Genomic DNA, 17,072 nt, shown 5'->3' on the forward strand with positions numbered 1-17,072 from the left:
GGTGCCAGCATATCTTAAGTGAAAAGATAACTTTCCGAGCTGCTATTACATGGATAATCTATTATGATATCATATTAGAATGTGAGTTTCCATTATTCGATGTGAGATATTCTCAATACGTTATATTCGGTTCTAGTATTGGTCCAATCCATTGCATCATAACGCATTGATTATATATATTCAATAATTTCTCTACGAAGCAGTTTGCATGGAAATAATGAGTCAAATGCAAGTTTCATTGAGAAAGTAACATACAGACAGACAAAAGAAGGAAAAAAAAAAAAAAATCTCATTGAGGCACAATTTGGCGGTAAAAAATCCACCAAATTTTGAAACTCACTATTGGGTCCGAGACTCCGAGCCGATGTTGCTTTTCGGATCGGGGCCCATAAGCAGTCCCTTTGGACATAACAAATGAGTAGCCTGTTCGGCCTATTTGACTTGATTGAAATTCTAATTTTCGTTTCGTTATCAATCTATCAGTATGGGTCAACAGTCAACGATCAACGTGGACGCCGGTCTTGGAAAGGCAATTTGCGTTTGGCTCACTTGAGCCGAGCCGAGCCAAATTTGACTATTCTGCTGCTGTACAACTAGTTCAACTACCAACAACACCCACATTATCCACCAACTCTTCCGCTGATATTTCACTTAGCAAAAACTGTAAGTATAAATTCTTACATTTCAGTCAATAACAGTGTGACAGACTGTAATTTTTAGTACGTTTAGAAAAACTCCCAAACACTTTTAGGTTGCGGGTCTAGTTTGCCCACAAATTATTATTATGTTTGAAGCCTAGTCTTCACTGGTGGGCTCCTAAAATTGACCTCCAGCCACAGAGCGCCTCTCAAATTTGACAATACGGCATAAACCCCACAATTTTTTAACCTGTGGTCCTCCTCAACCCAAAATCTCAACAAACAAGGTGCTCAAAACTTTAACCAGAGGTCACTCTTAGGACCCATTTCAGTATTTGAGTTGCATACGCAATTTAACTATGTATATTTAAATACAATTTTGTGGCTGAAAGTTGTATAATGTAGTTATTTATTAAATTATTGATTTATCTTAATATAAAATGATTAAAAAGAATATATTATATTTTGAAACAAATATAATTTTAATAAATACACTCTACTTACCATATTCAACCTTAATCAGACTTAAGCAAAAAATTATACTTTCAAAAACCTTAGTAATACTCCAACAACTTGTTTCATCGTTATTTAGTAATTCATTGATGCAAACAAGTTGCATGAATGTTTCAGACATGTCGAGGGAGTCATCAAATAAAGTATTAACTTTAGTGGATAGATTGATAATTTTGAATATTCATTAGCATCTCAGATTAACAAACTGTTTATTTCTGGAAAGACTTCATCTTTTTCAATGGTGAAAAGGGTTGATCTGACTAAATCTGATTAGTTTAGTTAGAATTGGGTCAAATTTGGAAATAAATTTTTCGCACTTATAGAATCTGTAGACAGTTTTGATTATTTTATCCATTTGTACAAGTTTTGTTGGTCATATTGAATCAGTCAGAAGTTTTGATCTTTCAAATTATGTTCGGTGTTTAGTTGGTTTCTAACAATTCACTGGTTTATGCTAAAGGTTAAGCTTGGCGACAGACTGAGGTATTTCAAAGCTCGTGTTAATAAGCATGGTGAACTTGATCTTAACATAGCTGGATTGAGGGAAAAAATTGTGACGAGGAAGTGTATTCAAATCATATTGCGACGAGGAAGTGTTTTACCCAACAACTTTTATATTCAACTCCTAAATAGATTTCGTGTTGTATGATAGAGTGTATTAGGATATATCAGAACTATTTTTGATAATTAAATAGAGCGTATTTAGTTAATTTTATACTTTAATTTAAATATTAAGGTGTATGCAAACGACTTTGAGTTCAAATGATTAAGAACATTTATCTTATATCCGATATTCTTTGATTTCCGCTTCCCCAATATCACTTGTATAAAAATAGAAACAAAAAACCGTTATAACCCACAAAATGACCTTATTATAAGAGGAATCTTGTATGTAGTTTAAATTCATAGATTCACCACTTACCTGGCATCTACGCACTTTTGACGAGTGAGTGAATGTTTTGTATTTAGTAAAGTGAAAAACATGGCTGGTTTTTGAAATCTAATAATATAAAAAATTAACCTTGATGTTGTAAAAGTTTGAAGGTGGAGCCCACAGAGGAAGTTTCCTTGCATCTTCCAGGAACTTTCCCTTCCCTGTATTTATCAATTCACGAAGTTTCCTTGCATCTTCCAGGAACTTTCCTTCCCTGTATTTATCAATTCAGGAAGTTTCCTTGCATCTTCCAGGAACCTTCCCTTCCCTGTATTTTGCCTAAACATTAGCCTATAAATAGGCATACCAATTGTAAAGGGGAGTGTGACCAACGGAGAAAAGAAAGAAAGGGAAGAAGAGAAAAAGAAGAGAGAAGAAGAAGAGAAAAGAAGAAAGAAAAGAAGAGAAAAAGAAGAAAGAAAAGAGAGAAGAAGAAAAAGAGAGAAAATTCAGTGAGCCTCACATATTGTAAACTCTAAAGTTGTAGCCCTATTATTTTATATAGTGAAAACGTTACTGCTGCTGCTCTCCGAGGACGTAGGCATAGCCGAACCTCGTTAAATGCTGTGTCTCATCTACTTTACGTGCAGCTCAATATTCATACATATTCCAGGTTATTTTTATAACACGTTATCAGCACGAGAAGCTCTCAGGTATAATTTTTGTGCTGCACTATTATCTATACTACTAACCACTAACAAAAATGGACCCTTGGTAATACTAAACATATTATCAGTGGGAGACCGTTGCTAATACTAACATTTTTCTTATTTTATTCGGTGGTGGTTTTAACCCCACATTTATTTACTGTATGGTGTAGGTTTATTACCCATACATGCACCTTTACTTTATCGCAAATTTATTTTACCGCATATTTATTTTATTTACTGTATGATGTAGGTTTATTACCCATACAACAGTATTTATTTAAAAGGGTGGTGCGGGTTTATCGTCCACGCCTTTGCTTTTATTTAAATGTATGGAGCAGAATTAGTGCCCATACAAGCACAATTTACTTTACCGCACATTTAATTTTATTTAAAGTATGGTGCGGGATTAACGTCCATACAGCAAGCAATTTAATTTATGCATTTACTTTACCGCACATTTAATTTTATTTAAAGTATGGTGCGGGATTAACGTCCATACAGCAAGCAATTTAATTTATGAATTTAATTTACCGCACATTTACATTTATTTAAAAGGGTGGTGCGGGTTTATCGTCTACGCCTTTACTTTTATTTAAATGTATGGAGCAGAATTAATGCCCATACAAGCACCTTAACTTTATGAATTTAATTTACCGCACATTTACATTTATTTAAAGTGTGGTGCGGGTTTATCGTCCATACCAGTAATTTATTTACCAGCAATTTATTTTATGGATTAAATGTGCTGTATGATGAGTTTTTACAGTATGCAGATCAGGACCAGAAGTTCCTTGATCCTCATCATACAATTACATCAGAACTTGAAGATCCTTGATGATGATGTTAATATGAGAGCTGGCAGTCTCTCCGGTACTGTATTTGTAAACATGTGATCGGACTTAAGGGTCCTTGATCCCTGACATGTAAATAAGGACCTAGAGTTCCTTAATGATGTAACAGTACCGTATTGGTTCATGGTGCCGTACACATTGATGATAACTGTACTGGCAGATGAATAGATACGTATTCATGACTTGATGAATAGTACTATTTACATGAATATTGACGTATGCATAAATATTAACCATTTTGGGTAAACCGTCACTATATACAAAAGGGAACCTGCAGTTCCTTAAACTCATGGATGAGCAATTAAATGAGATGCCAGAAGTTCCTCAAAATATGGACAATTATGTAAGGGCTTGAAGTCCCGAAATATGTACAGAAAATTGTAAAAATGTCCATACCATGAAAATATGTGGCTTTGGCCTGAAGTTCAAAATTTAACAGTGTTGAGAACCTGAAGTTCCAACAATTAAATGGACAACCCTTGAGGTATTATTGCAAATTGTGGTATGCCACATATTTCTTTGGCATAAGAAGATGATGAATTTAAAGTTCGATTTTGTTATAATCGACACCTCAAGGAAGAAATATATTTTGTGAATTCCGGTTGTTAAGAATACACCGCGAAATGGATAATATCAATATAAACCTCAAATAATGAATTGAGGCTCCCCACATATTTTGTTATATCTGGGCCGGAAGCCCATGGATCCAAATATATGAGAGATCCTAAACTTGAAGTTGTGGGTATATAGTAGTTAATGCTCTTCACTACTATATTGCGATATTATCATGGCTTTTACTCAATTCACATTTCATGTCCATTTGAAAAGGGCAAATAAATTCTGAGTTTGTGCCCAGGCCAAAAGTTCCGGGCTACCATGTGATAAAATATGAAATTTGGGAGAGACAATGTGGTTATTTGAACCTATAAGGCACAAGGTTCCAAACCGTCATTTTGAAAAAACGTAAAAACCACAGGTGCAAGTTTAAGAATGTGCGCAATTATTATTACAGGAACATACAACAGATAGATTTTTTCCACCTGCAATGAAGGTGCAGGCCCTGTAAAATCTATAAAATTACATTATGTTCTGGAAGCCTCTGAAGGAAGAGGACGACGCCTCTTAAGTTTAGCCATGAGCTTCTCATGGTCTCCCAAAATTCTGTCATTGGAGATCTGCAACATGTCTAGCCTTCTCAGTGTATCAACGGAGTACGAACTCACCAGTTTCAACAAGGAATTATTCTCTCCTTTAAGTTTCTCAACCTCCTGTTGAGATTCATGAAGCATTCTTTGGAGAGACGAATTTTCAGTTGTTAAATTCTGAACCTCGTTTGCTCTAGCACGCAAACGATCAGCCATGTTAGAAACAGAAGCAGCACTCTGAATGCTAAAAGTCATTGAGTCATCAATAGCCTCTTCCTCTGATCTCCCTGTCAACAACATTTCATCCATTGGAGTAATGAAATTCCTAGCTACTATGACAGCAGTAGCATCATTCATCATCACAGAATCATTAACTGTGAGATGACGATTTTTGGATACAAAGGATGGACGCCAAACTTGGGAGTCACAAGTTGTTGTGGGAGCATCATTTAAATTGAAATAATTTGGGCAGGAAGAAGAGGAAGCCATTTTTTTTTTTTAAAGAAGGTTTCGAAGAAAGTCTTAGAAAAACTAAAGGCTCGGAAAATGAAGGAAGTTGAGTTGAAACGCAGTTTGCAAAGGCAATATCTATAGACGAAAATGTGGCAACTTTTCAGGACCCCAATATCTTCTCGAATCCCCATATTATCTTTTTCTTTCCCAGAGTCCAAAACTTCACGTGGCCTCTAATAATGTCTGTCGGCACTTTCGGCGTTTTTCAAAGTATTATTTTCAAAGCCGATCTTGCTTTACGGATTTCACGGAACTACTTTTTCAAAAGTATCCCGAGAATCTCGCAATTTTCCTATGGTTAATTTGAAATTCACCGGTTCTACCTATTCATTTTATTTGTGTATAAATGTGTTACTAACGAAATTTTCTTTGCAAAAGACATCCAGTTTTCTCCATACCTAGTGATGCGATATCTACTTGTTTTTCTTATCAGTGAGCACTTAATATGCCTGAGAAGCAAGACTATCTCTGATCATACATTCAGGAAGCAAGACTATCCCTGATCATGTTTCCGCTACATTAGGGAATTGTGAAGGTGACCTTATGCTCTAATCTCCTGAGGTCTTTCTAGACTAGGAGAAATGAGAGCTTGTTGTTTGCTCCCACCAGCTTCCTTCCTTGATTGCTTACCTTACCTTGCAATCAATATCACAATCTTTTTGCATTTTTTCTCTTTTTATAACTCTCTGTTCATAAGAGATTTTATTTCTTTAGAATGAACATATGAAGAATGAATCCATGCAGTGATCCTAACTCTGAGAGTTATTTGTTTTTGACAGAGAAGAGAATTGTGATTTTTGCTCTTGCAGGATATAACTAGACCATCAAGCGCTACATTATATTTACTGGGCTGATATGAGCTTGAATGATACTTGAGAAAAGTTTCTTCCACCTAAGGATGTAAGCAATACTTGTGTTATTTTATGCTTATATACCTATTTGATATTTTATCTTGAAAGGTAACCAAATGGGGAGATAAGTCCGTTCCAAAAGAATGACTTGTATGTATCCATGAATTATTAACGCAAATTTTACAGATTGCAAGTTGGATACATTGATAATACACTGCACAGATTAAAGTCCCATAAGAACAGAATATGTGTATAGCAGTGATCAATATGATGCACGCCTATTGCGTAGCAAATGATATGGATTGAAGTCCCGAAAGGACAATCCTTTGACATGTCAATATTGATATTATGCACGCCTAATGCGTAGCAAATTATATGGGTTAAAGTCCCATAATATGGGTTAAGGTCCCAGAAATTAATTGACATGTATGTATTAATCTGTGGCATGCCTGCAGCATGACAGATATATGGGTTTTAAATGTTCCAACTCCCTAAATGGAGATTTTCCACGCCCTATGTAAAATAACGCTCCAATGGAGGTTATAATCCACATTCTCACATAATAAAAGCCCCATGAAGTGGCTTGGGTACCCAAAAGCAAAGGAATGCTTATAATTGATGCATGCGCATGCACATGAGAATTGTGAGATCATAAATTGATGAATGACAATTTTTGGTTTTGGAGTAGCTACTCAAATCATCAATGGGCTGTGTTGATTGGAACCACGTTCAATTATTAAATGTCGACAATATCATTGGCCAAAATGGAACGAGGTAATTCCATTATAAATGAGAATGAACGTGAAAGAACAAACCCACAATACGAACCCCAAAATTTGTTAATACTGAAAGTTATACTTGGGTGTTCGGAATAAAAGGAAATATACCTATTTTATATGACACACTGTTTCTGGCAGAAACAAGGAATGTTGGGTTTTCTCCATATTTACAGATTCAATTGTGCCCCCCCCTTTATTACACAATTACGGAGACCAACATATTATCTTTAAGGGTTATTAAATGCACGGAGCATATCGCCAGAAGCGATTTCCTAAAGATGTATAAATAGCTGGGTAAAAGCTATATAATGTGTCATAAAGCTTAATCCCTTTTAGACAAAATCCGTTGAGAGGATTAATATTGCATAAAGCAAGTCCCTAAAGGACATGTGCTTGAAGCACAAAATTTGTACTCAATATTAATATGCATAAATTACCTCAGTGAGTACATTGATTATAATGTGATTGCAACACATTAAAGCTTCTGCAGAATTCATGAAATATTTGTCTCGATCGAGCATTATGCCAACGAGATTCTTGCTTATACTAAGAAAGTATTAAAGTATTTTTATGAGGATTATCCGTTGGACACTTTAATGATTTTCCGGAAGTATATTGGACCGGACATCATATTTTTCAGATAGGGCTCAACTCCATCACCATCATTTTAGGATGATGTGAGGTATATTTGATGCTATCTAAGCATAACACCATATACGGGCATATTTTTTAGTGAACTTATAAATAGCCCAAGTGTTCTAAGATATGCGGACTCAGGAAATCTCTATGGTCGCTTACTGGAAAAAGCTAGTCATGAAGTTTTCAGGGGGAGATATTCATCAGGGGGAGCATGGTATTAATAAAGACCTTCATACACTATTGACTCACAGCAACAGTGTCAACTATGATATTCAGACAGATGATCAACAGTATGGCTTAAAGATATTTTGCCAAGCATCAGGGGGAGTGTGCTGTCAATACAGACCCTTACACACTGTACTCTTTTTCCTTCGTCCAGGTTTTTATCCCACTGGGTTTTTCCTGGCAAGGTTTTAACGAGGCAGTGTCGCACGCATCAATATACACAGAATTTTATGTTACACGTGATTATGTACTCTTTTTCCCTTCGACCAGTTTTTGTCCCACTGGGTTTTTACTGGCAAGGTTTTTAACGAGGCATATTCCATATCATTTGTGGTCTCCAAGGGGGAGTGTTGTAAAAGTTTGAAGGTGGAGCCCACAGAGGAAGTTTCCTTGCATCTTCCAGGAACTTTCCCTTCCCTGTATTTATCAATTCAAGGAACCTTCCCTTCCCTGTATTTTGCCTAAACATTAGCCTATAAATAGGCATACCAATTGTAAAGAGGAGTGTGACCAACAAAGAAAAAAAAGAAAGGGAAGAAGAGAAAAAGAAGAGAGAAGAAGAAGAGAAAAAAAGAAAGAAAAGAAGAGAAAAAGAAGAAAGAAAAGAGAGAAGAAGAAAGATAGAGAAAATTCAGTGAGCCTCACATATTGTAAACTCTAAAGTTGTAGCCCTATTATTTTATATAGTGAAAAAGTTACTGCTGCTGCTCTCCGAGGACGTAGGCATAGCCGAACCTCGTTAAATGCTGTGTCTCATCTACTTTACGTGCAGCTCAATATTCATACATATTCCAGGTTATTTTTATAACACTTGAAATGAAAACTGCAAGATCTAGAATTGTGCGACAATGTTATTGAGGATTCTTTAGTAAACGACAAGGCCCAGAATGTCGTAGGAAGCTCTCATTGGACCGCCGTCGCAGTAAACTCGGTGGAGAGCGTTCCTCCCTAGTCCCCACTTTCGCTGATTGAGTCACTCTTTCTAGAAACAGTCAACTCAAAACCGCGGGAAGGTTTTAATTTTACCGTTAGACGGTCACAGACGCTAAGTACGAGTACGACAACGAAACGCTAATTATTCCACAATTTATTAATTTATTTACAAAAATATCTGCCTAATCATTCCCAGCAGCTAATCCAATCAAAAGTACAAAAAACCCAGCAAGGCATAATCACAGACAGAAAAATAATCAAGTATCAGTCAACGGTCCAAACCCCCCCCCCCCAAGCATTCATCTTTCTCTTTGTTCCTGTTCTTTTTCGATCTGAAACCAGATACCCAGTTCTCGAATTTGGTTTTCTGTGACTTGGGTTTTAATTTTTGGATCGACCAGATGAGATTTCGAATTGGATTGGGGTTCTTGGTGCTCCTCTCGCTTTGTTTCACAGTGAAATCCCAGTGCAGCAAAAGCTGCGGTTGGGCTTTAGCTAAATACTACGTATGGTCAGGCTCCAATCTCACATTAATCAGTCATTTAATGGAGACGGACGAAGACACAATCGTTAACTACAACAACGGCACGGTGCCTAACAAAGACAGTGTTCTAGCTGGTACAAAGATCAATATTCCTTTCAAATGTGAATGCGTAAATGGAAAATTTCTTGGCCATATGTTCGAGTACGATGTCAATTCCGGGGACACGTACAACAAGGTTGCGCAGACTTACTATGCGAATCTGACGACGGTGGAGGCCCTGACATGGTTCAATAGCTATCCTCCAACTAATATACCCAATGCGAATGCCAAGTTAAATGTGTCTGTGAATTGTTCATGTGGGAATAAAGCGGTTTCTAAGGACTATGGTCTGTTTATCACGTACCCACTTCAGCCAGGGGACACTTTGGCTTCGATTGCGCAGGCTGAGCAGCTGAATCAGACTTTGCTGCAGAGATATAACCCTGGTGTGAATTTTAGCCAAGGGAGTGGTTTCGTGTATATTCCGGGCAAAGGTACGAGTTTTTTTTCTTGATGAAGGAATGGATTTGGATATACTATCCACATTCTTAAGTTCGTCTATAAACCTTTTACATAAAAATAGAAACCATTCTGTGGATTGGTATGAATTTATCACAAATGTAACTTTTTCTACCCTGTGGCGGATGTCAGCGGTTTGAGTCCGCTTATCTCCAACTCGCGATATAACTAGGAACAATTAGGAGATTCTCTAGAAGGAATACGGGTTCTGCTTGTGTCGGCAACATGCTATGGGTTGGTGGTCCCGCTTATGGGTCCTTTTGGAAGATACAGGAGCGAAACAATCAACCTATTGATATTGGAAGACCCAGAAGATTCTTCCAATCTATCATTTCTGGGTCCAATGAAATTCATAGGTATAGGAAGAAGCCCTATCAAATAGAGATTTTTCATTTTTTGAACCCATTTTTAAAGAACTAAAAAAAAAATTTTAAATAAATGTTTTATAATTCTAAGAATTTTAATAGGATGATGCCCTAATGGGTTACAAAATTTCAGTTTAGCCAATGATCCAATCAATGGAATAATTGGAACTAATGTATCGAGCTTTTTTGTGTTTTGATGCAGACACGTGAAGTATCTAACTGAATTTCCAAAGTTGTTAAAATGAAAGGCATTTGGTTGTTTAAAAATTGAATATTGTGTTATATAATTTGGTAGAAGCTTTAGGAATGCGTGTGTTTGAATTTTATTACTAAATTAGGTGCCTTGATTCATATTGCAATGTTAATGAGTGCAGTAGAATGATGCCATCAGAAGGAAAGGTTGCATATAATTGAATTGATTGGAAGAGTCTCCTTTATTGAAATCCAACAGGAAAAAATTTGGGGTGGACTTGAGAAAGAGAGTGTGATTTTTACAGAGTTTTTCAAGTTACAGGTACTGACCAGATAGTCAGTTCTTTGTAATGTCAAAGAAACATCTTAAATTGTTATTCGTAAGTTTGTTTCCCTCTGTCAATAATGTTCGGTAAAGTGCTAGGTGATGTAATGCCTTTCCTGTGGCTATGGACTGGGTGGGCATCTTGGCTGATGTTTTGAACTGGTCAAGAGAACAATAAAACAATAACTGTCTTGTTGTAAGATAGTCATTAATGATAAGGTTTTTAGCTTAATTATCATGCTCTTTGTTTTATTAATCCATTGTCCATGATTCATCGATGCATGTGTCAAAATGCTAGTGAAAACATTGAGTTGTTTCAGGGTGGCCCAAATGGTAATAAATATGAATAAATTGGATATCAAGTTTTTGGGGAACTATGAAGCATTACTCCAATTTCAATATAGTTTTGTAGAGGGCTAAAATATCAAGTTCTTGTTTCTTTTTTATCTTGCAGATGACAAGGGAAGCTATCGGTCTCTGAAGTCAAGGTAGCTTCAACTACTTCAACATGTTAACTGAATTATTATTACATCTTGTTTTCCTCTCTGTCTTCCGAAAATTGTTAAGATTTCTGAGTTTTATTTCTTTCTGTCCATTTTGCAGCCCAGGTGTTATGACCTTCTCCAAAAATTGGTTTCATGTTCATATGCAAATGTGAGAGGGTTTGGTTAGAAACTCAATGCTACCTGGATCTCATATTTTCTTTTGTATAAGCAGGACTAGCAGGTGTAGCCATTGCTGGCATAATTGTGGCAGTAATTGCTGGAGCGCTGATATTGGGGGGTGGTGCATATGGATATTACCGAAAGAACAAGGTGGATGCAACATTGCTCTTAGCAGCATCTGATGATCAGTCTTCTCAGAATGGGCTTTGTATGTTACCTACTCCTCTCCTTGTACCTTAATTTGTAGATAGTTGTGAATGGAAGAGTTCTTCAAATATCTTTTTGGATTGATCAAGTATCTTTTAACTCTGACTCTTTGCAGAAACACCAGTTAGAGTAGCTGACTAAGCCCCATAATTTATGATGTCATCCTTCTCATTTAGCATTCATTTAGTCTTGCTAGTGGTTCATTTTTGTTGAACAAACTGGAAACTTTTCTTTGTCTAGCATGATTTTTTTTGCATGTAATTGCAAATAACTTATTTTATTGTACGAGTTCTTGCCCTCATACACTCCATGGTTTTGGCACCAAATGGATATTTGACATGACTTCATTGATTTTTTTCTTCTTGGTCTAGCCCTTGGGTTTATCCCAGATAAGCCTGAAGAAGCAAATGGTGCTGGTCGAGGCCCAACAGGCATTTCCGTGGACAAATCAGTGGAGTTCTCATTCGAAGAACTTTCCAGGGCCACTGATAACTTCAGTCTGGCTAATAAGATTGGACAAGGAGGTTTCGGAGCAGTTTACTATGCAGAGCTGAGAGGCGAGGTTTGTTTCCCTTAATATTCTCAAGTATCATAGTGGACTGTAAAAGAAAATTTTCTCAAGTTTCATGGTGTTTTTATCCTTTAGTTGGATGGAAATCTTATGGGGACTAGGACCATTATGTAATTCTTTTAGGTTGAAGAAAGTAAAAGTTTTGATATATAATCAAATAACTAGCATGTTTTTGAGAGCTACTTCATAAAAGACATAGCGGAATACATAAAACTACTTTCCTGTGACTATAATCTACTTTGCTCTGAATTTTCTAGTCGAAGGGAATTGAACACGTAAGTTGGAAGAGAGATTTATCAAATGAGTGAAAACTAGCTCAGAGTGTCAGACAATGTTTTTTTCATTTGCTTGGATTAAAGATGAAAGTGTTTCCCTTTACAACATTCCTACTCCAATTTCCTGATCCAGGGAGTTGTGAAACTGTGCCTTAATGCACATTAGCATCTATTCTACTTTGCTAATTCGCTAGTACTATTTATGAGCTAATGTGCGAGCATTAGCTGTAATTGTTTATTTCTTCTCCTAGAAGTCCAACCCCTATAACTCTCCCTTTGCAGAAAGCTGCAATCAAGAAGATGGATATGCAAGCATCAAAAGAATTTCTTGCCGAATTAAATGTTTTGACTCGTGTACATCATTTGAATCTGGTAATGAACTTATCTTTCCAAACAATGACAATGTACGTGAATCTTGCAGAAGAACTATGAAGTAATTGATGCTTTCTCTTCGCTTAGCAATTTTAATCCACATATTTGCTTAGCATATTTTTTAGAGAATTGCTGGAATTTACTAGAAGAGCTTTTGTATGTGTCTATTTTTTGATACATTTTGAAAAGAATCTCCTAGAATCCTTTTATTTCCAATATCCCAATATAAGTTTGATTCCACATCACATGATGACAACTTTAAGTTTTTGGGACTAGTGGTTCAGACTAGGTAAACCAACAAACTCATCAGGTTGCAAGTATGGCCTAGTAGCTCAGAAATCAGAGGTTAAGTATGTGATCAGAGAAATTTATTTTATGTAAGTACTGGAAAGACAGCTGGACTAAGAAAAAGGATGTTATAAGATAAGTGTGTTAGTATATACATTCTCAATGCAATGTGTTTTGTTACTTATACTTAACTCTGATTTTGCATTTATAGAAATACTATTATGAATAAATTTAATGTTCTCTCAGAAGAATTTTTAGTTAGTTGTCCATTTAATCTAGTTGTGAGGTTATACTAGTACTACAGTACTTGTAGCCGTTGCATAACAGATCTCTAAGACGTGTGATTATCTCTAATCTTCTAGACAATAAATGCAGGTGCGCTTGATTGGTTATTGCGTTGAGGGCTCTCTTTTCCTAGTCTATGAATACATTGAGAATGGAAACTTAAGCCAACATCTACGTGGTGGTTCAGGTTAGGCTGTGCATGATGGGGATTTAAGTGCTTCTTAGTGCTTCTGTATGCAGGAGAATGGTAATAATACTGTTTAATTTCTTTTTCCAGGGAGGGACCCGCTACCGTGGTCTAATAGAGTGCAGATTGCCCTAGATTCAGCAAGAGGTCTTGAATACATTCATGAGCATACTGTTCCTGTTTATATCCACCGGGATATAAAATCAGCCAATATACTGATAGACAAGAATTTCCATGCCAAGGTTACTTTAGTGCCTATATTTCCACTATGAACTTTTGAAAGCTTGTTCACATTGTTGCAATGAAATTTCTCTTTTATTGCAGGTTGCAGATTTTGGATTAACTAAACTGACTGAGGTTGGAAGTACATCACTCCCCACACGTCTTGTGGGAACATTTGGATATATGCCACCGGAGTAAGATATTTTTTCTATGTTCTTTTAACTCTTTATCTGCTACATCTCTAGCAAATTTTTATCCTGAACAGATTGCCTTTGTTGAAATTTTGGGGGACCAAATCTGCTGGAATGACTTATCGTAAGCTCAATGAGTGCCTGATTCCCTTTTTTTTTTTTTTTTTTTTTCCTGCCATCATCCCCTGACCTGTAAGCCGATGGCTGAAGGGGCCTGAAGATTGTGCACTCTTTAGTGGACATATGTAATTGTAAGATAAATATCCAGAGTGGCTGATTGCTACTTTGTCAAATGTCATTAGAGGTCTTTAGTTTGCCCCTCCAGCTTCTGTCAGAGATGCAAGAGGTCTTTAGGTGCTGAGATATTCATTTATATCTGGGAAAATAGAATCCTGCTGGAATAGCGAGAATGTTTCTGTTCTTCCAGCCCAAATTGTTTCCCTTGAAAGTCGGTATTTTGATGTGTTTCGTATCCGATGTTGGGCTGTAGATGCAATAAACTCTTTCTAAGATGGGGAAAAAAGGCAAACTTAAGTATGCTATAGTCTCTGCAAATATGAGTTAACTCCTAATATTTTTGCGTACAGATATGCTCAGTATGGTGAAGTTTCTCCCAAAGTAGATGTTTATGCATTTGGAGTTGTCATTTACGAATTGATCTCCGCCAAGGAAGCTGTTGTGAGGGCAGATAGTTCTGGCTCTGAATCAAGAGGCCTTGTTGGTTTGGTTAGTTTTCTTGCCATCTCTTTACTTAAATAAGCCAATCTAGCTCTTACCAAGTTTATGCTGGGTTTCTATCTGGCATTGCACGAAAGCACATGAGCATATTTTTATTGTAATTTTACTTTTTACAGTTTGAGGAGGTTCTTAATCAACCCGATCCTAAAGAAGACCTCCGGAAATTGGTTGACCCTGGTCTTGGAGACAACTATCCACTTGACTCAGTGCGCAAGGTGAAATAATTTCTCAGAAGGGAAAAAAAACAATATAATTTATCTCTAGATATCAGTGTTAAAATGACATGGTGATTTTCTGGTGCAGATGGCCCAACTTGCCAAAGCATGCACGCATGAGAATAAAGACCTGCGTCCAAGTATGCGATCTATCGTGGTTGCGTTGATGACGCTCTCATCCTCAACTGAGGATTGGGATGTTGGATCCTTCTATGAAAATCAAGCTCTGGTCAATCTGATGTCGGGAAGGTAGACATCTAGAAGTGCAATGTTGCTTGTGTTCAGGATTAGGAAGTTTCTTTTGTTGTGAACACACCGAATATGAGATATCATAGACATTGTACATGCATATATAATTGAGCATCGTGGGAGTCTTTTGTAAATTGTATATATATCACTTAACGTATCAAATGAAGAGATAAAAGTTCCTTCAAATCTTGCCCTCGGGAAGTTGAGTTTTTAGTGCAAGTGGCAAGAGTAAGAAGAAAACCATCTTATTTTTTCATATACAAATCTGTCCATTCTCATGCGAAAACATGAATTCTTTGCATTAATTCCAAAAAAGGAAGCGTATTATGGTGGTAATAAAACCAAAAAGAAAAACAGAGCATATGGATTTACTGGTTTTCCTTGTGAAAATGGTTTGCGTGCAAAAGAAAAATATGAAAGCCATCGGATGGTGGGAAATCTTCTACTTGTTAATTGCTGTTCTTCAGGGTTTATATATATATATACAGTGAGCTTCAGTTGAGGGATCCCTCAACTGAAGGGGACTGATATATATATATATATATATATATTATATTTTTAATTTTTTTAAATTTATTTATTAAATACAAAAAGAGTACAACTACAAACAAAAACTATGAGGATATGGAGGCCCCAACAGGTCAAAAAAGAAAGGGATCGAACAGTTTAAGAGGCAGCCCCCGCCTCCCAGAGCTTGGTTCTTCAGGGTTTGATTCCCTCTTCTTTTTTTGGGGTTTTGAAGAAAATGTCTGTGCATCTTGAAATGCTAAGCCTCCAATAATGATTTGATTGGGACTAGGGTTAGTGATTGGCGATTGGTGATTGGTTTTCTCCAATGGTAGTAGTAAACTAATCTTCAAATTATAATTTGTTGACCTACGGGCAATTTGAAAAGGTTTATTTGTTACTTTGATAATTTATGCCAGAAAAGATTTTTCAATTCAATATAATGCAATGTTATGGAAAAGAATGAAAAATACAAAAACATGTGAAGAATGTCTATTTATTTATACAAGTTTTTAATATTTTCAAAATAAGATTTGTTTTTTCAAAGTAAAATTAAATGTTTTGAAGAGCCAAAGTCAATTTATCAGTTCCAAAGAGAGAAAAATGTTGCACTTTTAATTGACTGAGTTTGACAAGGCTGTTAAAAAGACTTTTGATGATGTGACTCTCTTATTTTAACATTCCAAAGTTGTTAAAGAAACTATTAATGATTCCTTATTAAAAAAAAAAAAGAAGAAACTATTAATGATGCTCAATGCAAAAGTAGAGAGCAAAAGATGATTGATTTTCATTATCGAAATCTTTTATTTACTAGAAGCAACATGCATAATGATGGCTTTCATTTCCCTAGAAACAGTTTGAAAATAGTCTTGTTCTTTGGCTCCAAGCAACGTGAATCATGATGGTTATGACTTGACTCCAGAGTTTGAAAAGTATGTGATGTCATTTCTAGATTCTTCGTTTTCTTTATTCAATGCTGCATAAAGCTTGAAGCATTCAATCTATTTCTTGAGCCACAAGACTGCACTTTGATTTTTTGACCCATGGCCTTAGCCAAATGGCCATTCTAGATGCCCCTTTTGTCTACTTTCACTGCTCAGACTCTTTCCCTGGTGACCAATGAATATAGTTCAGGGCCATTTTGTATGATTTAGCCATTTAATTTCCAACTGTGATGTGCTCTACTAGAATTGGTAAGCTGACTTGCTGGCATGGTATCCAAAACCAGACATAAATCTAAGATCCTAAATCCCAAATCCATTTGGAGAAGAAAAGAAAAATATCCCAGCTTGGCAACTTGGCAATATACAAATTCCAGCTTGTGATAACGTCATAATTCAAGGTTTGGTGACCAAAAACAATTAATGCGATTCACCTACTCCAAAAATCAAGTCTCATACACTAGGGGAGGTATTATATTCGAGAATCATGTTATCTAAGATACTACTAGTTGAAGACAAAAATGATTTTCATAATTCAAGATTGTCTTCTCCCTCCTAGCATAA

General features: G+C 36.2%; 1 protein-coding gene across 1 annotated transcript; it reads left to right on the forward strand.

Moving 5' to 3' along the window:
* Positions 8,895-15,261, forward strand: LOC18782974 (lysM domain receptor-like kinase 3). Its single transcript, XM_007214885.2, has 12 exons — positions 8,895-9,688; positions 11,050-11,083; positions 11,199-11,203; positions 11,313-11,468; positions 11,839-12,029; positions 12,596-12,685; positions 13,349-13,445; positions 13,536-13,687; positions 13,770-13,861; positions 14,446-14,584; positions 14,713-14,811; positions 14,900-15,261. Exons 1-12 carry the CDS (start codon positions 9,073-9,075, stop codon positions 15,062-15,064), a joined length of 1,836 nt encoding a protein of 611 aa, XP_007214947.1. The 5' UTR covers positions 8,895-9,072; the 3' UTR covers positions 15,065-15,261.

The sequence above is a fragment of the Prunus persica genome, chromosome G3 (assembly GCF_000346465.2).
Source record: "Prunus persica cultivar Lovell chromosome G3, Prunus_persica_NCBIv2, whole genome shotgun sequence".
In the NCBI taxonomy this organism is placed as follows: Eukaryota; Viridiplantae; Streptophyta; class Magnoliopsida; order Rosales; family Rosaceae; genus Prunus; species Prunus persica.

Excerpts from the sequence above, each read along its gene's own strand:
- LOC18782974 (XM_007214885.2), top strand. The coding sequence starts at position 9,073 with ATGAGATTTCGAATTGGATTGGGGTTCTTGGTGCTCCTCTCGCTTTGT. Across the intron at positions 11,469-11,838 it reads GTCTTCTCAGAATGGGCTTT|CCCTTGGGTTTATCCCAGAT; the intron begins GTATGTTACCTA and ends TTCTTGGTCTAG. Across the intron at positions 14,812-14,899 it reads CACTTGACTCAGTGCGCAAG|ATGGCCCAACTTGCCAAAGC; the intron begins GTGAAATAATTT and ends TTTCTGGTGCAG.